Genomic DNA, 25,941 nt, shown 5'->3' with positions numbered 1-25,941 from the left:
AGCGTCGCGACTATACACATTCTACGGACCCAATACTGTAAACAGAAGTGAAAAAATTGAAATGAAATCATGCTGACGCTCGCAAAAAGTTCTCTTTTTCATTCACTCTTTGACCCATCACCTTTCTTTCTTTGTATTTTGACGTTTTGTTTTCCGTTTCGTAATCAAAGCAGCTGATAAGCTGTTTTTTGCCTTCTGTCTGAACAGGCTCGCAACTCCTGTTGCAACTTTTGCAGCTCTCGGTTTGCGCAGCACGAAAAGTAACACACTGCACTCTGCATCCTGCTTTTGTGCAGGGATTTAGTTGGAAAATAAAAGCAACTGGTATTGATTGTAACCTACCTACTTGCTCATGTAACGCTTTGAGTATATCCTCACAAGTTAAATATTTAGGCATTATTATTGACCAACATTTAAAATGAGACAAGCATATCTCCTTCCTGTGTAACAGATTGCGTAAAACAATCCACAAATTTTCCATTCTACGCTATTATTTACCTGTTTATGTTCTGCGTACTATGTACTTAGCTCTGTTTCAATCAATAATTCAGTATGGTATCTTAGGTTGGGGAGGAATGGCAAAATCGACTCTCCGTCCTTTAAATCTGCTCCAAAAAAGAATTATCAAAATTTGTCTATGTAAACCTTTTGATTACCCAACAAAATTAATTTTTCAGGAATTTGGCGTATCGAATCTAGAACAAATTTATAAACAAACATTGCTGATTTACTTCCATAAAAACCACAATAAATTTAAATTTGATCCTCATGAATACCAGACGAGACAAAACTACAATTTCTTTCTAAATACTCCCAAATGCCACACAACTGCTGGATTAAAACACAGCAGAAATTTTGGACCCAAAATATATAATACATTAATTAGAGCTTACCCTGAGCTAAGTACACTTAACACACATAGATTTAAGAAACAAATCAGATTAATTATTTAATTGTTTAAGCAAATTGAGTTAAAAATTGATACTCTAATATTCATGTATCGTACTTTTGTATTTTCTGTTTGTATATAGACCCTGTTATTACATGCTGTATGTATTTTACCATTTATTAATGTGATTGTGCTCAATGAACTCTCTTAATTTTGTGATATATTTTGTATAACTGATCTGAACTGCGCCCGAGCACGAGCTTCTGCTTTTTCGGGCTGCAATGCCTAATGTAGCTCAAGTGTATAGTATTAAATAAATATTATTATTATTATTATTATTATTATTATTATTATTATTATTATTATTATTATTATTATTATTACCTAACCCTTCAATATTCTCCACATGGGTTTGTGAGAGTTAATTTATTTTCACAGCATTTCAGATCTTATGCTGACCGCGTACCAGAGCATGTATATCAGTGAATCATAGGCCTATTGAAGAACCGGTGGGTCCACTTATATCAATCAACATTATGTCTACAGTATGTTTCACGGAAAAAAAAAAGCACTTCTTCATTGGATTTCGTCCATTGCGCTGAAGGCTTCTTCACGCTTCGCTCTGATATTGCTAACGTGTTATCAGAAAACAAAAGAAGACCATCCATCCAGTTTATATTTCCAGCATTTCAAGTTCATTATGCTAGTTATCACGTTTCCGGAGTTCTGCCCACTTGGCCACGGCATAAACAGCAAAGAAAGTGAAAAGTCCCTTCTACACATAGGCCTAACTGTAGTGAACTCTTGCCATACTTACTTACTTACTTACTTACTTACTTACTTACTTACTTACTTACTTACTTACTGGCTTTTAAGGAACCCGGAGGTTCATTGCAGATCTCACATAAGCCCGCCATCGGTCCGTATCTTGAGCAAGATTAATCCATTCTCTATCATCATATCCCACCTCCCTCAAATCCATTTTAATATTATCTTCCCATCTACGTCTCGGCCTCCCTAAAGGTATTTTTCCCTCCGGCCTCCCAACTAACACTCTATATGCATTTCTGGATTCGCCCATACGTGCTACATGCCCTGCCCATCTCAAACGTCTGCATTTAATGTTCCTAATTATGTCAGGTGAAGAATGCAATGCGTGCAGTTCTGTGTTGTGTAACTTTCTCCATTCTCCTGTAACTTCATCCCTCTTAGCCCCAAATATTTTCCTAAGCATCTTATTCTCAAACATCCTTAATCCCTGTTCCTCTCTCAAAGTGAGAGTCCAAGTTTCACAACCATACAGAACAACCGGTAATATAACTGTTTTATAAATTCTAACTTTCAGATTTTTCGACAGCAGATTGGACAATAAAAGTTTCTCAACCGAATAATAGCAGGCATTTCCCATATTTATTCTGTGTTTAATTTCCTCCCGAGTATCATTTCTATTTGTTACTGTTGCTCCCAGATATGTGAACTTCTCCACCTCTTCAAAAGATAAATTTCCAATTTTTATATTTCCATTTCGTACAATATTCTCGTCACGAGACATAATCATATACTTAGTTCTTTTCGGGATTTACTTCCAAACCTATCTCTTTACTTGCTTCCAGTAAAATTCCCGTGTTTTCCCTAATCGTTTGTGGATTTTCTCCTAACATATTCACGTCATCCGCATAGACAAGCAGCTGATATAACCCGTTCAATTCCAAACCCTGTTTGTTATCCTGGAGTTTCCTAATGGCATTCTCTAGAGCAATTGCATTTGCTAAACACTGATTGTCTATTCTACGTCTCTTGTCTTCTGGATCTTCACGGCAGATAGCAGTGGTGTCAGAGAGATATTCAGGGCAGTTTGGGAATTGTGATGGAACTGCATCAAAATTTTTTAAAAGTTAAAAAGTAAAGGTGATAGTGCATCTCCTTGCTTTAGCCCACAGTGAATTGGAAACGCATCTGACAGAAACTGACCTATACGAACTCTGCTGTACGTTTCACTGAGAACTCTTGCCTAAACCATTAAAATTAATATTGAATATTGAAATGTTTTTGTAGCTTAAAGAAAATAATAAAGGCTCAAACCGTGACACTTCAGTAAAGCTGCCAACTTCTGGTACTCTCTCAACATATTTTACATTCTACAGGAACTGAGTGTCCCGCGCCGTGGCGTCGCGGTCTAAGGCATCCCGCCTAGGACTCGCGTTACGGAATGCGCGCTGGTTCGAGTCCTCATGGGGGAAGAAATTTTCTCATGAAATTTCGGCCAGTGTATGGGGATGCACTTGGGAAGCTACGATAGATAGCGAAATCTGGTTGCGAATACCAGCTATAACGGCTGGGGAGATCATCGTGATAACTACACGATACCTCCATTGTGGTTGGATGATCGTCCACCTCTGCTTCGGCATGTGGGCGTGAGGCCAGCAGCCGGCTGGTCGGTCTAGGCCCTTCACGGGCTGTAGCGCCAAGGATTATTATTACAGGTACTGAGTGACGCTGGATACCGGCTACAATGCTGCAGAACAGCGGTTAGAACCGGTTTATATTCGACCGGTCGGAGAACAAGCGGCGAGGTTGAACATCCGATTGCATATCCGATTTTCAAGCTGTTGCGCCTAATGTTTTGCAGGGTAGACAGAACACCAGGCGCACTTCACTATACAAGAACTCTGATGATATTTTCTGACTACACAAATGGAGTAACAATTGAAGGAAGTTTACTTTTCCTAATTAAAAAAAGTGTTAGCTTGAATTGATTGGACACTTTGGTACATTTACCTTCTTAACTATAGTCCCGTCGCTCTTATTTCCGGCAGCTAATCACGTTGCAGGTTGGCTACATTTAAACGTGCGCGTCTTGTTATTCGCTGATGATGACGTTATGCATTTCCTAAGGCTCGATAAATTCTTAATATAATTGCCCGCCAATTTGGCTCTTTCGTTGGCGTTCGCAGAAAGCATACGAGAACGTTATTTGCCTCTCAATAATTTGCTGAATTACAGTGCGTTTGATTTATTATCATAGGAGTTACGACATGATAATGTTTAAAGATGTGACAAATAGATTCCTCGTCTGGTAGCCCAGCAACGAAAGAACAAAAATGGCGAACGATGCTACCTACCTAGACTTTATAGAGCCTTCACTTCCTAAGACGTAAGCAAAGAGGAGGAGTCACGCCGGAAATAACAGCGTCGCAACTATAATATATAAATCAACTAATGGACACCGGTAACAATAAAGGAAATAAGCTTAATGCATAGATGAAATCTGATGTGTAAACAAATACAAGAATAAAATAAATTACAATTACTTACAAAATAGAAGAGCAAATAAGTACAAACTTACTATTGTAACGTTCATACTTTAAACTCGAAATGCATAGGTTACCCGTAAAAGAGTAGTTAATATAGCCTATGCCTTTTAATTATTCTAGGTGGATGTATTATTATTTCATTAATAAATCATTTTTAAGGAGATAAAAAGTTATTAACAAAAATAAAAACACTCTCAAGCTATAATGATTGTAGTTTCGTGATCTGTTACTTCTGACGATACCTAACTGCAATACCTGAATGAATGAATGGGGAGAGAGGAGGAAATATCAATTGAAAGGTACACGATATATGCGTCCTTGCAACAATTCCTAAAACTTCTGGATCGCTCAATGTCGTCTGTCTTTCATGATCCAGAACTCTTCACCCAAGAAAGACTCTGACATTCGTTAAAGCGAACATTGGATCACTCCGCGAAACGGAAGAGCTTTGTATACTGTCTATAGCGCCAGGCGTTCTGTAGCAATATATAATTTCTATTTTTCGTAACCGGGTGTGCACGACTCTAGTACCGGCCCAGCTAAACGGTGCTTATGTGTAAACACAGCGCGCAACTTTTGCAACTGAAGTTGAAAAAATTAGTAACATATGATTTATTTTCAGTGGCTCGAGTGCATATTATTCAACAGGATGAACAGGAAGTGATTTTAAGGGCTATGAAATCTTTAGTGTTTCCTGCGTGAGGGAAATAAATAGATTTACAGAACGAATTTCCTAATTGATAATTTTATACAACTTTTTCTTCAAAATTCTACAGCCGTGGCTATTATCCTTCTTCCTATCTCTATGTACATCTTTTCAAGAATTCTTGAATCCTTAAATTTCTGGAAACCATTAGGCCTTAGTAATTCATGTAGGCTAGTTAGTCCAGATGATCTCTGATCTTCCGCTCTTGCTCCTCCCTGGCTACCCCATAAAACTGAACGTAAACAGCCTGTAACCTTCCTCTGTTTTTTAAATCTAAATTAATAGTAATTTCTTCATCAGTATTTCGACTATTAATTAACAAGCACTTCCAGGTATTTAGGCCTAACTTGATTGTTTTTTCTTAATATTACGTAATATTCAGTTGTGTTACAATTGAAGGGCTCAGAGCCAAAGGCGACTAACCCACAATTACAAAATGAGTACCGTAAATAAGGGTTGAAATTAAGAGGATCCTGACAAAAAAAATGATAGGTTTCACAAGTTATTTTAATTGGTCTACATTGAATAAATACAAAAATATAGCATGAATCTATAACAACAATGTATAGTTTTGAAAAAAGGCTTAATAATGAACAATTCAAAATTGTGGGTTGGTCGCCTTTGGCTCTGAACCCTTCAATTAGTAGTTAATCCCTATGTATTATACGCGACATTTAGTTTTCTTACTATGTATTCCAGATCAAGTGAATCCTATGCCCCTACAATCTGACTATCTGACTACCTGAGTAATTTAAAATATTAAATAGGAACTATCGATTAGCATACCCTTGCCCCTACATTTTTGTTTCCAGTTTCTGAGTACTCTTTCTCAATATCGATTTAAAAATTGAGAGATAAGATATAATCTTATCTCAAACCACTGGTGAAGTGGTGATGATAATTTTATGAGAGATTGAGGTTCTAGCTGATATGTATATCTACAGTATTATCAGGCAGTACATCTCACTTGGCGATATGTGTCGGAGGAAAAACAATTTTATTTTAGAAAACATTGTAGTGGTATTCAGATAAATCAAATATAATATAAGAATATTTACTAAATGAGTTTCAGTCAAATATTGATAAGTCATTTTGACGGAAACTCATTCAGTAAATATTCTTATATTATAACAATTTTATTGTTTATATGCATCTGACGTCCGAATTGTGCAATATGCTACTAGTCAGCGATGTAGGCAATGGAGTGGGAAATGAACTAGCCACTCTACCCTATTATATCCTGCCTTAGTTGTCTCATGAGTGATGTCTTATTGGTGTCACGAGATTCCAACCTGTCTTCTGACTGTTGACTAAACAACAATCTGCCATATACTATTTCTATTTTTTTTTTATTTTAGTAGGTTATTTTACGACGCTTTATCAACATCTTAAGTTATTTGGCGTCTGAATAAGATGAAGGTGATAATGTCGGTGAAATGAGTCCGGGGTCCAACACTGAAAGTTACCCAGCATTTGCTCATATTGCGATGAGGAAAACCCCGGAAAAGCCCTCAACCAGGTAACTTTCCCCGACCGGGAATCGAACCCGGGCCATCTGGTTTCGCTGCCAGACGCGCTAACCGCTACTCCACAGGTGTGGCCTACTATTTCTAGGAGCATAATCACATTATCATATGTATTTTCTAAATCTATTATGACGATATGATTTTCTTGACCAACTTTATATTTTTTGTCTAGTAATTGTTTATAACACATAATTATATTATCAAAGTGTAATCAATTTTCTCTAAAGTCATACTGGTTTAATTTTATGTCTTGTTCATAAATTGAATTTGTACTTAAAGAAACTTATGGCGATTTGTTAATAAGGAATAGAGAATGGTCAGTGGCGGCTCGTGATAAAATATTATGTGTGTTCACAATTTTGTGTTCCAAAATCGAAGAGAATTTGAAATCGTACGTTTTTAGCCTAATATGAAATGTCATGATTCCAATGTTTCACTGTCGAAAAAACCGTATATAAATTCAAAACAACATATAATAATAATAATAATAATAATAATAATAATAATAATAATAATAATAATAATAATAATGAAACCTAGTCTTTTTATTTCCAATTTTTCCTGGAAAGCGAGTTTACCCAGTTCTTTCTCTTCAAAATTACTTTAACAGAGTTCATTGTTTACGTCTGTTAAAAATTAATACATAAAACAATTCAAAAAAGCGTGTGTTCAGTAATATACTGTATTTTGATTCACAACACACTGATACATTATAACCTATACCAGTACTGTAATCCCATTCGCATAGATTGATTACTATAAATACATGCCAGTAAATATTATTCTTAAATAATATACACCACCATACAGATATTTAAATTCATATCACCATCACATTCAGCCAGCACGTCTTTGAAAGCCAAACTATGCTATTATGCTAACACTGAAGTATAGTAATTCACAAACTACACTCTCGTAGCAGCACTGTACACACATCCACATAAAGTAAACGTTCCGACAGTGAGATGCTGACACCTGTAGGCTAAAATACAGACTTATTAAATTTCCTCCTCGAGATATAGCACGTGAACGATAGGCATCGATGCACCTGACATCTGTAGGATAGATTCACTGTTCACTTAATGCTTTGTGCTCTTGACGAGTCATAAGCGGCCAGCGAAAGACAATTTTCTCCCGCTCATGCGTGAAATTTCTGTAACCTTCTTGAAAAGAGCACGGCTTGTACGTGAACGGATGTTGCCAAGTTTACATAAGAAGTTTATGCAAGATGCGGGAAGTTTAAAATACTCGATTCTGATATTATACATCCCCACTACGCCAATACGGTATTAAATAATAAAACTAGTCGTGCATTAATGGAAACAAGGTGTTCACGTGCCCTTGTGCTCTTAGTGACACACCGCCACTGAGAATGGTCGTAGCTGAAACAGTTTATCAGGTGAAATCCGTGAGTCGGATTGTAATAATAATAATAATAATAATAATAATAATAATAATAATAATAATAATAATAATAATAATAATAATAGATGAACCTCTGATTGAGATTCTAGCTGATATGCACATCTATTATCAAGCAGTACATCTCACTTGACGATATGTATCGGAGGAAGAACAATTGTTTTTATGCATCTCAAGTCTGATTAGTGTAACATGTAGCTAGTCGGCGATATATGCAATGGAGGGGGAAAGGAACTGGCCACCCTACCCCATTATCTCCTGACCTAGTTGCCTCATAAGTGGTGCTGTTTGGTATCACTTGTGAGGTTCAGACCTGTCTCCGGACAGTTGACTAAACAACAACAACAATAATGGATGGAATAGAAATTCAATAATCAATGGTTTTGAACTTTCCCTTCGAAAACTAAATCGCCATGATTTTATTCAAAATCGTGTCGTTTGCACATCTAAAATTATTCAAGGTGGAAAGTTTTGAAATGAACACACGGTATACAGAATAAAAGAACGCCCACTTTTCGAGTGCCAACGAAGTATCAAAATTATAGTGGCGACGCTGTTATCCCCGGCGTGACTTCTCCTCTTGTTTACGTCTTAGGAACTCAAGGCTCTATAAAGTCTAGGTAGCTAGTATCGTTCGCCATTTTTGTTCTTTCATTGCTGAGCTACCAGACGAGGGATCTATTTGCCACACCGTTAAACATTATCATGTCGTAACTCCTATGATAATAAGTCAAACACACTGTAATTCAGCAAATAATTAAACGGCAAATAACGTCCTCGTGTGCTTTCTGCGAACGCCAACGAAAGAGCCAAAATGGCGGGCGATTATATTAAGTATTTATCGAGCCTTAGCAAATGCATGACTTCTTCTTCATCGAATTACAAGACGCACACGTTTAAATGTAGTCGATCTGCAACGTGATTGGCTGCCTGAAATTAGAGCGACGGGACTATAGTATCTGTTTTATTCTCTGTTTGGCATGTTGCATCAAACTCTGTGCGTCCTCGTTTTACTGATGGAGATTTGTGTATTATTATTATTATTATTATTATTATTATTATTATTATTATTATTATTATTGTTGTTGTTGTTATTTTCCATTGGCCCTGTTTCATTAATGTCAAGTTTCTTAGAGAAAAGTGACAAAATGATTTTCACAAAGCGTTTCATAAACACACACGTGCTTGCAAGAACTGAATATGGGAATCGACATTGCTTTACTGATATGAGTGTCAGGAAATTAGGGAGGCAATTAGTAGAAACAGTCGTAAAAGTTTCGCTGAATATAGAACACCGGAAGTGTAGTAGATAATCTCCCACCCACTTATTGGACGTTGTTCTTACTTCCTGTGAGTGCTGCTTGCACCGCCTCAAACATAGTCTTTCGGTTTGTGTGTAATGTAGGATGCGCGAGAAGGCTCGATGCATGCAAGTTCAAAACTGCATTTTGGGAGCAAGTAATAATTTCGTATTGATTCTGAATATCATAAAGACACTTATCACTAGAGACTCCAAGCAGTAGCGGCTCGCCGTCAAAAAAATAGGTGAAGTGCTGTTCGCATACACAAATGCATGAACAGTTTTACCAATATAATGAGTAGGCCTGCTATTCGTAAACTACGTACAATTTTAATAGTTCTAGAAAACATGCACACAGGAAAACTAATTTATTTCAGAACTCGCTCAATTTCTTGCATACCAAGTCAATCCTCTATCTTTTAAAACAGCAAACTTGTCGATGATGTCTTCATAAAATGTCTGATTTAACTGAAGGGTCCACACTTGTGGAGTAACGGCTAGCGCGTCTGGCTGCGAAACCAGGTGGCCCGGGTTCAATTCCCGGTCGGGGAAAGTTACCTGGTTGAGGTTTTTCCGGGGTTTTCCCTCAACCCAATATGAGCAAATGCTGGGTAACTTTCGGTGCTGGACCCCGGACTCATTTCACCGGCATTGTCATCTTCATCTCATTCAGACGCTAAATAACCTAAGATGTTGATAAAGCGTCGTAAAATAACCTACTAAAATAAAAAAAAATTAACTGAGGGTGGACAGTATATTCTATGCAAAGCTATGAGGCTAATGATGAAAGTCTCTCCTGTGATGTAACATTCCGAATGAAATTTTCAATCTCTTCAAACAGAAAAGCTTCTTTCATCGGAAGAATTTTTAAAGTTATTTTATACAACTTCTCTATTTTCTTAGCACTTCTTAAAACAAAGAACAAATGGAATTGTAGATCGTCAAGAATTTAAAACATATTTTTTATCCTCATATTTAAGTCTACAACACGACATTTTTAATAAATTACAATTGTGTCATTTTCGGGATACATATTTCGCACTCTTTTATCAAAGTTTCTATGTACTGGTACCTAAGTACTCGTATTTGTATAACACTATAGTGATTAAACATACAATATACACTTAGATGTAGGATTAATACACTATATACACTTATCATTAGTACACTCTAAATACATTAAATAATAAGTTTATATATACGTACACAGTATTAAACTACATGTGTACATTTACGCGTGCATTAAACTTTCAAATACAAGAGCTGGAACAAAACTGGCAAGCTCATGAGAAGAAATAATACACGCCGAAGAAAAGAACTTTTAAACTTTGCTAATGTATGTGTGGTGTATTCCTGATAAAATAACATAGAACCAGCTAAATTACCACTGCAGGGGTGGCTGCTAAGACACAGGGAATGAGAATAATATTCTCGAGTCAGGTAGTATATACTGTAAAATTTCACAGCCCTTAAATAATAGCCCCCGGCCTTGGAGACCAGCTTCAACCCTTTTCTATTATTAGTACCGTTAGATCTACAAACTGGTTACTCCTCCTACAAGTCTCACAATTCTTCGTAACTGAAAAACTCGGAAACGCACTTCACTCATACAATCTTTCTTTAGTGCGTGACGTCACGTTACCATGGAAATCAAGTGCTGTATGAGAATGGGAACCCAAATAATTTCACCTCTACAGTATTGTAAGTTCTAATAGACACCGCTCGGCGCTCGTAACAGTTGACATTATTCTGTTCAGCGGACGGTTACAGGTACTATTTATACAGCTAAACACTACTGATAACGACTGAAAATAATACTTTTTTTTAGTTTAGAAATACGGTACCGGTAATAACTAGAATTAATTATTAATACGAGATAAAATTGTGTTTTACACATAAATAGGTGAAGTAGCACTTCACGTACTTCACCTGAATAACCGCCCCTGACTCCAAGCAACCCACAACAGTGTAGGTATGTATGAAGTAGGCCTATACCTTGACGTCATCCAATGCTAGAGCCCGATCGCAAACTCGTGGCACCTGCGCGAAAGACGAATTGGCATCCACTTACATGGACAAGTCCAAGAGTCTTGCTGGGGAGTGTTTGAACAGTGCGCTCTATGAGTAAGCAGTCGTCCGGATACACAGAACCCCCCACTCCGAAGCCCCAGAAAGAAGCTCGCGCATGTTGGTGCCACGAGTTTGTGATCGGGCTCTACTTACTTTTAGTTCAAGTCTGCTGTTCAGAAAACAAAGCTAGGCGGTTGAAAAGAGTGTCCTAATAGAAGAATTTGGTAGCGAGCACGTCATTAGGAAAGAAGAAAATGTATTTTATGCTCGACCATGCCGAAATGTAGTAATTATACACCTGGTAGCAGTCCTTTAATGCATGTCATTAAAGTACACCTACTCATTAAAGTACAGGTTTTCGATTATTCTCGGATATGCAATCGGAAGACGAGGGAAACGTCACAGAGGCTGGAAATCCAATACTGTCACAGAAGGTTATGTTCTGTTACTATAATAATTAGCGTTAATTGTAAATAATATTCAAATACATTCAATTTGTCATTTCGTTTTTCAATTCTAAATCAATTTCCAGGTTATACATTCTCTGCATTACATTAAGGTCAATGACATTACTGTTCCTCGGAAAAAATCAATACTTTCTCGTCTGCGCACATCTCACAATTTCGAGCTATGAACAAGGTCACTTCCGATCTTCTGTCAGATACAAATAAAATGAATATTTCTGAATAATTTCAAGTTAGAAATATGGTCGAGCATAAAAAGTCGTATGAAACTTGCCTATAATGGTAATTAAGACGCTCGTATGAAAATTATGAAACTCGCTTGCGCTCGTTTCACAAACAAACATACTTGCGTCTTAATTACTATCATTATAGGCTCGTTGCATAATGTACTATTATCAGAAAGAAGGAAAAATTGTTCATTTGAGACACTTAAAATGCTTACAGTCAATGATTAGGCCTATAATGTGTAGAGACTCTTAAAATATGCACTCATAATATGTTTTATTTTAAGTTTGTGCTGAAATTTAAAATTTTTCATTTGTTAATTCCAAACTTTAATTAGATCTAAAGCAGGCCCTATCTAGATGCGTTTTGATTATTGTAAAAATAAATGGTAGACAACTTTAGGGCGCCAGGTAGCCTGCCCACTAAAAATTATAAGTGATGCCTGAATTGTTTATTGAATTCAAATTTTTTTAAGACTTCGATTTCTTTTATGTCACTAGCAGAAGTGGTGTAAGTCAAAATTGGGTAATGAGGTTTAAAGTAAAAATTCTGTAAAATACAGCGCAAAGTAGCAATTAATATGTCCTTTGTGCTATCCACTGATTATTAATAGTTTAAATAAATTGAATATTAATTGCTATTTTGCGCTGTATTTTACAGAATGTTTACTTCAACCCTCATTAGTTCATTATCCATTTTTGACGTACACCACTTTTGCTCTGAACGGCTCACATAATGTTAACAAATGCGGTTGTAGGAAGAAATTCGAATGTGCTTTTTAGTTACATTTGTTACGCATCTCAAGATATTGTTCTACATAGCTTGCATTGCAAAGATATTTAATATTGTTTAATATATTTTAGTAAATATATCTTTAACTTAGCTAGAGTGGTTTTCTCATTGCATGTCTAGACGAAATGTAGTGGCTCCTGAAAAGAAAGGGGCTGACTCCTGATCTTTTTTCTAGTTTCGTCTATTTCTAGTAAGAATTATATTTTACTGCATATAAGCTGCCTTTAAATATACCTATACTTCTTTATTGTTATTAAATCCAAGTGGTATTCCTGTTGTTCACCGACTTACACACACAGGTACACTATTAAACAGATGTGGACACACAGTAGCGATGCTTGAGGGAAGACTGCTTGGTTCACTGAAGCGTGAAATGTTGACTTGCAACTTGTTCTCCGTACGAAGCTAATATGATCGGTGTACACCCAACTTGTATTCAACGCAGGACTCTACTTACCACACACTACATTCACTAAAAAATTGCAAGATGTTGAGCAAATAGTTAACCACAACGATTACAACTACCCTACGGTGTTTATCGTTGAGGTGGTACATAACTAATGTCATTTTCAAAATAACGTTGTTGTTGTTGTTTAGTCAACTGTCCGAAGACAGGTCTGAACCTCACAAGTGATACCAAGAAGCCACCACTTATGAGGCAACTAGGCCAGGAGATAATGGACTTATTTCACCGGCATTTCATTTAATAAAGCGTCGTAAAATAACCTACTAAAATAAAAATAAATAAATAAAATGTATGTATGTTATTTCATCATAAGAATCATACAAGAAAGAAAAAGAAATTAATACTATAATTAATTCTAAAGGTAATACACATTAGCAAAATAATAAATAAATAAAAATTATATATATATATATATATATTAACTTTCCGAAAAATATTGCAAAGAAAGAAAACTAATGTATTTTATGGTGGGATTCGTATGAAGCGCAATAATCAACAATTCAAAGAAAGAAAACTTATTTTCGAAAAAAATAATTTAGAAAAAAAGTTAATTTTAATATCCGTACAGATAAATTCCTCTCTCTTAATTGCTCATTTACTATCTCATTCTCATGTTTAATTTACTCTTAAGTCACAAACAAAACGTAATCTTATAAGAACTGTATGTTATTAAAATTATATTAGAGTCTAAACAAATATCTTTTTAAATTCCGTGCGTAATGTATCACTCCAACACGTGACGACATACTGCTGCGCGATCTATGGGAAGACGAAGTTGCATCTCTCATGTCAAGGACTCCTAGGCATTTAATTATACACTGCCGATCTGGCTGATCTGTAGAGGATCGACGGGACCGAGAGAAGTACGGAAGAGCAGGACTGTTCTGGTCAGATACAGTCGGTAGCAGTGTTAGCCACGTATTGGTGGGTGTGTAGTGTTTGAGTGTTATTTCAAGTGTTTTGTTAAAAGTAAGTGTCTTGTAGACTTTTACGAGAACAGTTAAATCAATTTTTGTATGTAAAGTTGAATATTGTCAAATGTTTCTTTCATAGACGCCAAGTTGAGTGTACAGGAAGGACCTGTCAAACTCTTCATAGATAATAGATTAATGTGACAGTGACAAGATTTAATTAGATTTATTTGACGTAACGATATAGGCCTATTCCTTTTGACAATAGTATAGATGGAATGCCGGCTACACTTCTAATAATCGGCACAGTAATACGAGGGTGCTTTAATATTTTATTTGCAATTTAAGATTAACTTAATTCATTCAAATGCCATATAATTCCTATTGGAGCTACAGTCCAAACTCATCAATTCCAAAAGTCCAATCTAGACCTATTATATTTTTTTTTTAAACAATGCACCAATGCTAAACTTCCTTTCAGATCAAGCTACAATCTCGGTTGTAGGCCTAATAATCAGCTATTTAACTTGGAAGAAAAATCGTCATAAAACCAGGCCATCAAAATGTTAACATTAGACTACTGTTTAATTCATTCTTAAACCATTCATTTATTATAATAGCAGCATTAATCACATTATCACTTTACACGCCTGATATTAACATTTGAACCTTATTAACCTGCAAACTTATCCCAGATAAGACTAAAACATTTCGAAAATTGGTTCTAGGCCTTTCTTCTTCTTCAGTCGAGCAGTTTTACATGATTGTAAGGACCCCAACGAGTAGGGCATAAGGGGGAACAAGAGAATTTCATTAGGAAGTGACCCTCATGCCTCAACTTTTTAGTCTGGAACTACAGCTGGGCTAGAATGACAAAAAATTCCTGTATTCTTACATATTGCAGGTGTTCATTTTTATGTCCAGCACAGTCGCAGTAATCATGATACTATACAATAGCATTAGCAGCATCCACATTCAAAGAAAATACACTTAAACATACGCTGCTAGCATCTAGGTCTGTTATTGTCTAGGTTACTTGAAACATGGCATCGTTAGTGTGTTTTATTTAGGAAACCGTATTGATTACTGCATAAAATATTATGTTGTAGTTAACTCAGTTGACTAGTCTATGTTTACAGTGATGTATTTTTCCGAAATTTTAGCGAGGTTTGATATAAGTGAAATGGGTTCTATAATTATTCATGTTATTTTATCTCATTTATAAATTGGAATGACTATTGTATTCTTTAAATTATTTGGATAGATACTTTGAGATAAACATGATTAAAAATTAAGATAAAGGGAAATAAAATATACAAGACAATAACAGCAGACTGTATCTAAGAGTCATTACTATGTAATATCAAAAGACGCTTCTAAAGGAAACTATGTTCTTAAATTCATCAATGACTTAATCTGCATTTTCCTCTTTTAGATAAACATTATCTTAATTATCTTATAGCTGGTCTGGACTCTGCCTCTTACCTCAATTCTGTAAGCAGGAAACATTGCATACCGGTATTTCACTGGCAAAAACATATTGCCACATCACCTTTCTAATTCTTTGCAAATCAAACGATATCATTCATAAGGATTTACCAACTTTGTCTTCCTATCAGTTTTACTACTTCTTAATAGGAAAATGTTGGAAATAGGTTAAATGCAGAGTAATTTTGTTATATCCTCGAAAGAGGGTATTTTATCCTTTTGTTAATTACAATTTGCAGCGTAACATCTGACTATCTGATAAGCTATGCCAAAAAAATGGAATTAATTCGAACAAAGTTTCTATTGAGATGACAAATATAAATACCGTACGTAGCTTACTTACCGGTATCAATATATAACAAATTTTCAGACATTCATAGCTAAAGTCTTGACAGGAGGTTTTCGTCACAATATACTTAGACTTTTATGTTTACACTATATAAAATCCCTAGAAGCAGGTTTAAATTCTTTAACACAATATACTGCTACATTTTGAAATTGTGCAACACAGTGGTACAGTAGTCATTTGTAATTATTATTATTATTATTATTATTATTATTATTATTATTATTATTATTATTATTATTGAAATGGAAATATAAAAATTGGAGATTTATCCTTCGAAGACGTGGAAAAATTCAAATACCTTGGAGCAACAGTAACAAATATAAATGACACTCGGGAGGAAATTAAACGCAGAATAAATATGGGAAATGCGTGTTATTATTCGGTTGAGAAGCTCTTATCATCCAGTCTGCTGTCCAAAAATCTGAAAGTTAGAATTTATAAAACAGTTATATTATCGGTTCTTCTGTATGGTTGTGAAACTTGGACTCTCACTCTGAGAGAGGAACATAGGTTAAGGGTGTTTGAGAATAAGGTGCTTAGGAAAATATTTGGGGCTAAGCGGGATGAATCTACAGGAGAATGGAGAAAGTTACACGATACAGAACTGCACGCATTGTATTCTTCACCTGACATAATTAGGAACTTAAAATCCAGACGTTTGAGATGGGCAGGGCATGTAGCACGTATGGGCGAATCCAGAAATGCATATAGAGTGTTAGTTGGGAGACCGGAGGGAAGAAGACCTTTAGGGAGGCCGAGACGTAGATGGGAGGATAATATTACAATGGATTTGAGGGAGGTGGGGTGTGATGATAGAGACTGGATTAATCTTGCACAGGATAGGGACCGATGGCGGGCTTATGTGAGGGCGGCAGTGAACCTTCGGGTTCCTTAAAAGTCATTTGTAAGTAAGTATTATTATTATTATTATTATTATTATTATTATTATTATTATTATTATTATTATTATTATTATTATTATTATGATAACTTCAAAATGTACAATTCTAGATCATTTTCAATACTGGTAGTTCTGTTTAAGAAATTGCTTCGAAATTCCACAATTTAATAATTATGCCTAATAGTGTACCATGTGCTTTCTGATGGTACACATTATTACAAATGGGCAAATTTTTGTTACTTGAATAGGCTATCAATTACTGGTATTCAGTTTGTACACTGTGGCAAAACATTTAATTAAATTGAGAAGCTCGTTTCCAAAGTACAGACTCCAGAAACTATAATTTTACAGGAAACAAAAAAATTATTTTGAGACTGTAAATTCTTTCAGACCTGAATTTAAGTTGGATTAACATGTTAAGGTCGTTGATTGGGTTGTTTCTACGAAGTATTTCTGTTATTGATTGTGCTGTTCAGATTTTATTGCATATATTTAAAAATGGAAGTTGTATTTTTGGTATGAAAGTGATGGATATTAGGATTTGGCTGAGTGAAAATAGTAATTAATGTTATGAATTATGTAGACAAACATTATTATTAACTAAATTATATTTAGGGCCTAAAATATTCCCAATTACATCTGTATACCTGTTGTAACATCATCAACTATGTCATTATCACTTACATCATTGTTCCTTTCAAGTGATCTTTCTTTTACAAGTTCACTATAGTAAGTCAACTGATATAATGTAACTTATATCCCATTTCTCTTATAAGGTGGTTTACTGAACATCCTTTTTCTTAGATTTATGAATATAATTTTGACATGGAACTTGTTTACATAGGTCTAAAATAATCTCAAACTTCTTCTTCCTTTTAGAAATTGCTTATGTTCACAAGCTTCTGTATAAAAATATGTAATACACAGTTATCCTTTAAACCACTCTTATTTTCAATATTTTCTTTTTCAAGATGTTACAGAAACTTGCGTTATTTCCTGCCAATTTATCCACTGAAAATTAACAGTTAAGACATGAAATTTCCCAGCCTAAATTTACCAGAATATTGATAGATAGAGGTTTATATTATGTTTTATACAGAAGAAATTGTCCCACAAAGAGTTTTAAACCAGTCAGATTAGCGGGCCAATGACATTTGAAGTTGCTTGTGTCCCTCTTCCTACTACCTGTAACTTCTAAATGCCATGGACTACTAATCTGGCTGGATTAAAACTCTTGATGGGATGATTGTTTCTGTATAGAAACATACCAGCCACCAGTGTAGCTCAGTCAGCTAAGGCGCTTGCATGTCTATCTGGAGTTGTGCTCAGGCATGGGTTTGATTCCCGCTTGGCTGATTACCTTGGCTGGCTTTTTTTCGAGGTTTTCTTTAACCATAAGACAAATTTCAGGTAAACTATGGCGAATCCTCTGCCTCATCTTACCAAATATCATCTCGCTATCACCAATTCCATCAACACTAAATAGCCTTGTTGTTGATACAGCCTCGTTAAATAACTAAACAAAAAAATATATCATACTATAATAATAATCCATGGTGCTACAGCCCGTGAAGGGCCTAGACCGACCAGGTGGCTGCTGACCTCACACCCACATGCCGAAGCAGAGGTGGACGATCATCCAACCAGAATGGAGGTGTCGTGTGGTTAGCACGATGATCTCCCCAGCCGTTATAGCTGGCATTCACAACCAGATTTCGCTACCTATCGTAGTTCCACTATCAGGATGCTAGGTGGACACCGGTCCCATACACTGGCCGAAATTTCATGAGAAAATTTCTTCCCCCACGAGGACTCGAACCAGCGCGCATTCCATAACTCGAGTCCTAGGCAAGATGCCTTAGACCACGATGCCACGGCACGGGATTCATATCATACTATAGGTTATGGTTTTCTGAAATTTTTACCCTTAGTTTAACGGTTTCTCATAAACCGTGTAAAACAGAAACATGAATTGCATATAGATTGCTATTTAGTAATTATTGACGTTAAATCTAGTCTTTTTTCTTCTTTTATATCTTCTCTTAGTAGATGACAGGATTGTGATATGATATATTTTGTTTGCAGCAATAAGATGGTGATCAAGAAGATTTGTTGCATTGGGGCCGGTTATGTTGGCGGCCCTACGTGCAGTGTGATGGCTCTCAAATGCCCTGACATCACTGTTACTGTGGTTGACAAGAGCAAAGAACGCATTGCACAATGGAATTCTGATAAGCTTCCAATTTATGAGGTGAGAAGGAGCATAATAAATATTTAGCTTCTATGACATTGAACATATTGATTTTTATTCATTTTGAAATGGTATTAAATATATGATTATGTCTCGTGACCAGAATATTGTACGAAATGGAAATATAAAAATTGGAAATTTATCTTTTGAAGAGGTGGAGAAGTTCAAATATCTTGGAGCAACAGTAACAAATATAAATGATACTCGGGAGGAAATTAAACACAGAATAAATATGGGAAATGCGTGTTATTATTCGGTTGAGAAGCTTTTATCATCCAGTCTGCTGTCAAAAAATCTGAAAGTTAGAAATTATAAAACAGTTATATTACCGATTGTTCTTTATGGTTGTGAAACTTGGACTCTCACTTTGAGAGAGGAACATAGGTTAAGGGTGTTTGAGAATAAGGTGCATAGGAAAATATTTGGGGCTAAGAGGGATGAAGTTACAGGAGAATGGAGAAAGTTACACAATGCAGAACTGCACTCATTGTGTTCTTCACCTGATATAATTAGGAACATTAAATCCAGACGTTTGAGATGGGCAGGGCATGTAGCACGTATGGGCGAATCCAGAAATGCATATAGAGTGTTAGTTGGGAGGCCAGAGGGAAAAAGACCTTTAGGAAGGCCGAGACGTAGATGGGAAGATAATATTAAAATGGATTTGAGGGAGATGGGATATGATGATAGAGACTGGATTAATCTTGCACATGATAGGGACCAATGGTGGGCTTATGTGAGGGCGGAAATGAACCTCCGGGTTCCTTAAAAGCCAGTAAGTAAGTAATAAGTTTGTTAAATTTTTAGGTTCCACAGAAATAAAAATACCAATTTGTTCGTAAAGAAATGGGATTTTATTAAAACAAAACAAAAAAAATTAAAAATGACCACCTAGTTAAGTTTAAACACTCCTCTAACCAGCTATCTTATTGACTGAACAGCTGTTGTCATAGTTACCAGGAAGGAAAGTCATATAGTTGCCACCATTGTCCCGCTCTCTTATATTAGTTGGGATCAGCTTACTTAATACTCTAAGGGTGAAACATAACCATTTTTCCACTATTGCTAAATAGTGGATTATAGTGATTTTCTAGGTCTCAGGTTGAATTTTCTTTTACCAACTTCGTTTCGAATTTGGGGTACTGACAAATATTACAACTGGCAGTTATTTTATAACTGTTATGTTGGCAACAATGATTTCCGTTTACAGTAAAGCAAACTGATGAAAATGCAAGTAAGTAAATACATTTTTAGGTTAGGTCTCGTGAATCATAAACTCTTTAGTCAAAGGAATAAATTTCATGTTGCCAGACAAAATAAATTGTAATACTAGATCATACAAATCCTAATTACCAACGTAATATGCGAGAAGTCCAGAAAGAAAATATACTATTTCATAAATAAATTATTGAACCATTTAGGAAAAACCTCGCAACATGAAGATGAGATGTGGTAAATAAGCAAGACATTATTATTATTAACACTATATTATTATTATTATTATTATTATTATTATTATTATTATTATTATTATTATTATTATTATTTCTGTACGTAGCATTGTGATTTTACCCTCTTTGGTGATATCTGGTATTAGTTGCAACACTGAAGAGACGGCCAAATTGGCCTTTTAGGAACTACTCTTACGTGATCCTCACTATAGACAAATAGTGTTACACAATATGAAAAAAAAAACTTTATAAAAAGAACCATGACTATCTCTGCATTCAATATAATTAAATGGATAATAATTTACACATTCAAATCCAAGTTGTGTGCATTAGTTTTGAATTGGCAACATTACATTAAGATTTGGCGCGGAACTTCAACTTGTGTTTCCGTGCAAGTCTGCGCTTGATGGTTCCCTGAAAACGTCTCCAACAACCCTGCCATCTAGCAAAATTTCTGCATTACTGTGCTCTAGCGGGCGGAATGTTAACTACTGAGTCAAATTGAATTCGGCTCAAAATCTGCCATAAGAAACGCATATAAACTAGAATCAGTAGCCTTTTGTACAGTGTTATATGGAGGAAGATAGTGCCACACTGAACTGGCTCCAATGTTCGGAGAAACGCTGCAAGAGTGCGTCCCGATCTGTGCGTGCGCTCGTTCAGATGAAATACGAATAAAATGTATAGACATAAATGATTACAACTCCTTTTCAGGATATTATTTTTCGTTTCTTTTATTGGTGGTGCCATGGCACACTGGCACTGCCCCAAAAGCTGCCCCTGCTAAAATTACTCTTTCAGTATTAAGGTTGCCACATATGTTCGTAAATATGATCATATTACCCCATCCCTGGAAGCAATAGGTTGGCTTAAACTAGATAAGAAAAGAAATTTACATTCACTTCTCTTTCTCTTCGAAATCTTGAACTCTTCTATTCCTTCGTACCTGTCGTCTCGCTTCACTTACCTTTCTTCCCACCACAATCTGAACACACGCTCTCGCCATGAAACAATACTAACAATACCATCCCATCGCACCTCCTCATACTCATCCTCTTTCACAATAGCCCTGCCAAGACTCTGGAATTCGTTACCTGCTAGCATCAGGGACTGTCGAAATAAAATTCAATTCAAACGCAAACTTACTAGGCACTTGGTCAGTAATTGAGACTCGTTCAGACATGGTTTCTTGTAAATAGTTCTTTTAATCTACCACAAAATATCTCAATATCCGGTAATTTCATCACTATAGAATTTTGTTATTGTAGGTTTAATTTGTAATTTAGTAAATACAAAAATATTCTTTGTTCTTAACTTCTATGATAAAATGTCTAGCTTTCATTAATCAGGTATTCTTGTCGTACTTTAATTTTTATTGTAATTGTAATTGTAAATTTAATATTAATTGTAATCTTATTGTTCATATTATAGTTGTAATCCCCTGGTAGAGGGGCAGAGAAGGCCTGACGGCCTTATCTCTACCAGGTTAAATAAATAAATCTATTCTAATCTAATCTATGTTCATTTCGATGAACACAGAATCTTTTATTTTATGTTAAGCTCATATTTTAATAACACATCATAAAATGTTTCACTCGTTTAATAAAGTAAAAGTACAATTTAATATACAAGTCTAATTACCTCTTGTTAGTTGTGTGTCACACTTCAGGCTGGAAGAACTCAGGTTCAGTCATGAGTGGAATCAGAATTAGTACTGAGGTCGAGAAAGCATGGGGCTCTACCTTCTCCACTTCTACATAAGTACCTCAGTGTCCTGTACAGTGTCTTTTAACTTTACTTCATACTTGAGATAAAGTCATGAATGTAAAATATGATAATGACGGCCAATTGTGATTTTCAGTTGAAGCTAATTTCTCTACTACAGTAGAATCCCTCTTATCCGGCACCAAAGGGACCAGGCTAGTTCCGGATACGAGATTTTTCTGGATAATTGAATAAGTACCGATATATACAAAAAAGTTTGTATTTCAGGGTGCCAAATGTTGAAACTGCAGCCATGTGAAGCTTATTTCTCTATCACTTGCTCATAACTGAATAAACAGAAAAACTGTGTGGATTTTTCTTATTAAAACACATCACACAACACAAATAATGCACTAATTTTAGGTTAGAATATTCACTGAAAATGAAAGTTCGTGCGAACTTCCTAATGTGGCAACATTGATGGCCGGAACATAACTAAATAAATATAGAAACTGTGTGGATTTTCCTTATTAAAACACATCATACAACACAAATAATACACTAATTTTAGGTTAGAATATTCACTGAAAATTAAAGTTCGTGCGAACTTCCTAATGTGGCAACATTGATGGCCGGAACATAACTAAATAAATATAGAAACTGTGTGGATTTTTCTTATTAAAACACATCATACAACACAAATAATACACTAATTTTAGGTTAGAATATTCACTGAAAATTAAAGTTCGTGCAAACTTCCTAATGTGGCAACATTGATGGCCGGAACATAACTAAATAAATATAGAAACTGTGTGGATTTTCCTTATTAAAACACATCACACAACACAAATAATACACTAATTTTAGGTTAGAATATTCACTGAAAATTAAAGTTTGTGCGAACTTCCTAATGTGGCAAAACTGACGGCTCAGCCTGTGGCAGATTTAAATTTTTTTTTTGATCCAGCCAGAAGTGCCATTGTTCTGGTATTGTCAGTTATTTGGTGCCAGTTACGAGAGATTTTACTGTAGTATGCTGACAGTTGCTTGTAAGCGAAAGTTGTGTTAGAGCAATAGGAGGAAGTCTGTTGGCAAAATCAGAGGAGAATACAATAAGGACAGTACAAAGACCCACATTCATTCATATCTGGGTGGCTGTATGTAAATAACTTTGATAGTGATATTGCATGTCAAGTGCAGGTATTTTGTTGCTAGATTTTTATTACAGTTGATATACAGTAGAACTTGGTTATAGCGACCTCGCTTTGTGCGACACCTCGCCTATAACGTCAAATATTCTGTGGTTCCAACAAATTCCCCATAAGACATATGCTTTCCTACCTTGCTTAATACGACAAACGCATATGCGTCTACCTCGCATATAACGTCATTTTCAACTTCAGTTTGGAATAAGATTTTCTAAGAACCAAAGTATTTTAAGAAATATTTTGTTGAAATCTGACCCTGACAAATTCTTTACAGTCTCCTTCTGTCACAGACCTCTGGAATGCAGGCGGATTCCCCACCCTATTGTAACCTGCCCGAATTCATGCGGTATTAGATCAGTTTCAATAGGAAGTTTTCACTAAGTGCACGCATTTTAACGCAGTATGGTCACTAAAAGAAGTGAGTGATGCTTTAGAAGTCATTAGAATTATGAACATGTTCTATGAAGCTATGGAAGGGAGCAGTGAAATTGCAACTGAAATTATAAACATAGAACGTAATTTAGCCCTAGAAAGTGTGTATTGGGCAAGTAGAAGACAACAGAGTAAAATGACTGATTACTTCACTTCTAAGTAAAGTAGTTTGGTGAGTACTACACAAACTGTTTTAATACAGAATACTGTATTTATAATTGTAGGCCTACGTGTATTTTATTATTTTCATTGTAGGCTTAAACGTCAATACATAAATCTAAAAGAAGTCTAATTAAGTTTGTTATTTTTCATTTTCCACCAAACTAGATTGATAATGTGAATCTCGGTTACTACGACACTCGTTTATAACAACATAATTCTTAAGGTCGCTTGGATGTCGTTATAACCAAGTTCTACTGTATTATGAATCTTTTTGACTACATGAGACATTTATTTTTCAGCCTGGTCTTGATGAGGTGGTTAGAGAATGTCGTGGCCGAAACCTCTTCTTTTCTACTGACATTGAGACTGCCATAAAGGAAGCAGACCTCATATTCATATCTGTTAACACACCCACAAAAACATTCGGAAATGGAAAGGTAAATCCGAAACAAAGTAATCTTCAGTTTTTATTAACGTATTAATGTATTCTGAATTATGGTACCATAGGATTTTTAAGTGTGATCTCATTCTTTTTCAGAAATAAGTAGTGTAAATTAATTTAGTCTTAAATGGATTACCATGATTTGGTAAATGATAATAAAATGTTGTTTGTTATAATATTAGGATACTGTTACGTTAGAAGATCATTTAATGAAGCTAATAGAACACAGTTTGACAGTAGGACTTGAGACTTTTGCGGCATTGGATATAAAATAACTCTTCTCGGGTTCTCCTGTGAAGTGTTATTCCATATTTTAACAGCTTTGTGAGAAATTTTTACCTGAAATGATTATTTTAAATTTTGTTTCTGGCTGCGAAAGGGTATCTGTCGGATACAGGGGGGAGAGCCATTAATCCTTCCCATTTAAGGATTTAAGGAACCACCCTGGACAAATACCTAATGTCCCACCCCTTCCTTCCCGTGGTGCAGCTGTTAGTAAGCATAATTTTACAAGCTGAACTAAAGGGAGGGGCTACTCATCAATTAGCACTGGTCAGCTTGATGAGTTAATGACTGAATTTGGTATAATTTTCCTCTATTCAATACCTAATTCCCTCTTGACCCTTTCCTATCCAGTCCTCTGACTGAACTCTTACTTTCTTCGATCCCGACGACATTATAGCATTCGAGGCCTAGGGGTTCATTTCACTTTCCTTCCTCCTCTTTCTACTTTTCTGTTCCTAGTGCTGACCTGCTATGGCACTAAAATCGTCCTCCAGTGGCTTAAGGAGGGAAAGCTGGTGATCAACAAGATCTCCCAGTTAGGGCCAATGGACCCGTTGACCAACAGCAGATGTGGTCCTCCAGTCATTCTGGGGGTTGTGTGTGGATGAAGTAGCCACCAAAACGTTAAAATATGGTGTTCACTTAAATCGGCTACAACTTGCCATTTTCCCCAAAATCTGTGCTTCAGTGGCTGACCATGATAATATCTTTGAAAAATATTGGAATGCAAGAGGTCAAATGACTTTATTGTCAAACGCCTGGAATTAGAAAACAACAACAACAACAAATTTTGTTTCTCTTTTTTGTTTAATCAAATATTGAATAATGTTACCGTCAACCAGTCTGGAGTCGAACAGGGGTGATGAAGTTGGACACTATGCATACATTATGAAAAGATGATTTTACGTCATAACAGTTGTTGTTAGCAATTATAATAAAAAATCATTAAATAGTATGAGTGTTATATGATTTACAAACGATTGAATTTGTAAACAGTTGCTGTTGGAATTGATAGAAAATGTTAAAACAATACCCGCCCCGGAACAATTTTTCCCTTGAAATTATTCAAATCTGCTTTACAGGGAGCGTTACCTGAAAGACTAGATTTGCATAATATATACGTCACTGTGTACGTTAACAGAAAACCACAATTTCAAGTCACACAGAGATTATGTGCACTCGA

At 35.6% G+C, this 25,941-nt stretch overlaps 1 protein-coding gene across 5 annotated transcripts in view; it reads left to right on the top strand.

Annotated features, from left to right (window-relative positions):
- The window catches only part of sgl (UDP-glucose 6-dehydrogenase sgl), a 63,847-nt gene that overhangs the window by 13,096 nt on the left and 24,810 nt on the right, over positions 1-25,941 (top strand). The window contains exons 1-3 of one of the 5 annotated variants that reach the window (XM_069836587.1): positions 13,996-14,098; positions 18,909-19,074; positions 24,331-24,468. In XM_069836587.1, the coding sequence (XP_069692688.1) occupies positions 18,916-19,074; positions 24,331-24,468 (297 nt within the window). In that variant the 5' untranslated portion in view covers positions 13,996-14,098; positions 18,909-18,915. Of the gene's footprint in view, positions 1-13,995; positions 14,144-16,729; positions 16,831-18,908; positions 19,075-24,330; positions 24,469-25,941 lie in introns of those variants that run through there. The other 4 variants (XM_069836586.1, XM_069836585.1, XM_069836584.1 and 1 more) reach the window with 4 other exon arrangements.

The sequence above is a fragment of the Periplaneta americana genome, chromosome 1, assembly GCF_040183065.1.
Source record: "Periplaneta americana isolate PAMFEO1 chromosome 1, P.americana_PAMFEO1_priV1, whole genome shotgun sequence".
Taxonomy (NCBI): Eukaryota; Metazoa; Arthropoda; class Insecta; order Blattodea; family Blattidae; genus Periplaneta; species Periplaneta americana.
Note: the sequence above shows the minus strand (reverse complement) of the source record. Positions and strands in the feature narration are given on the sequence as shown.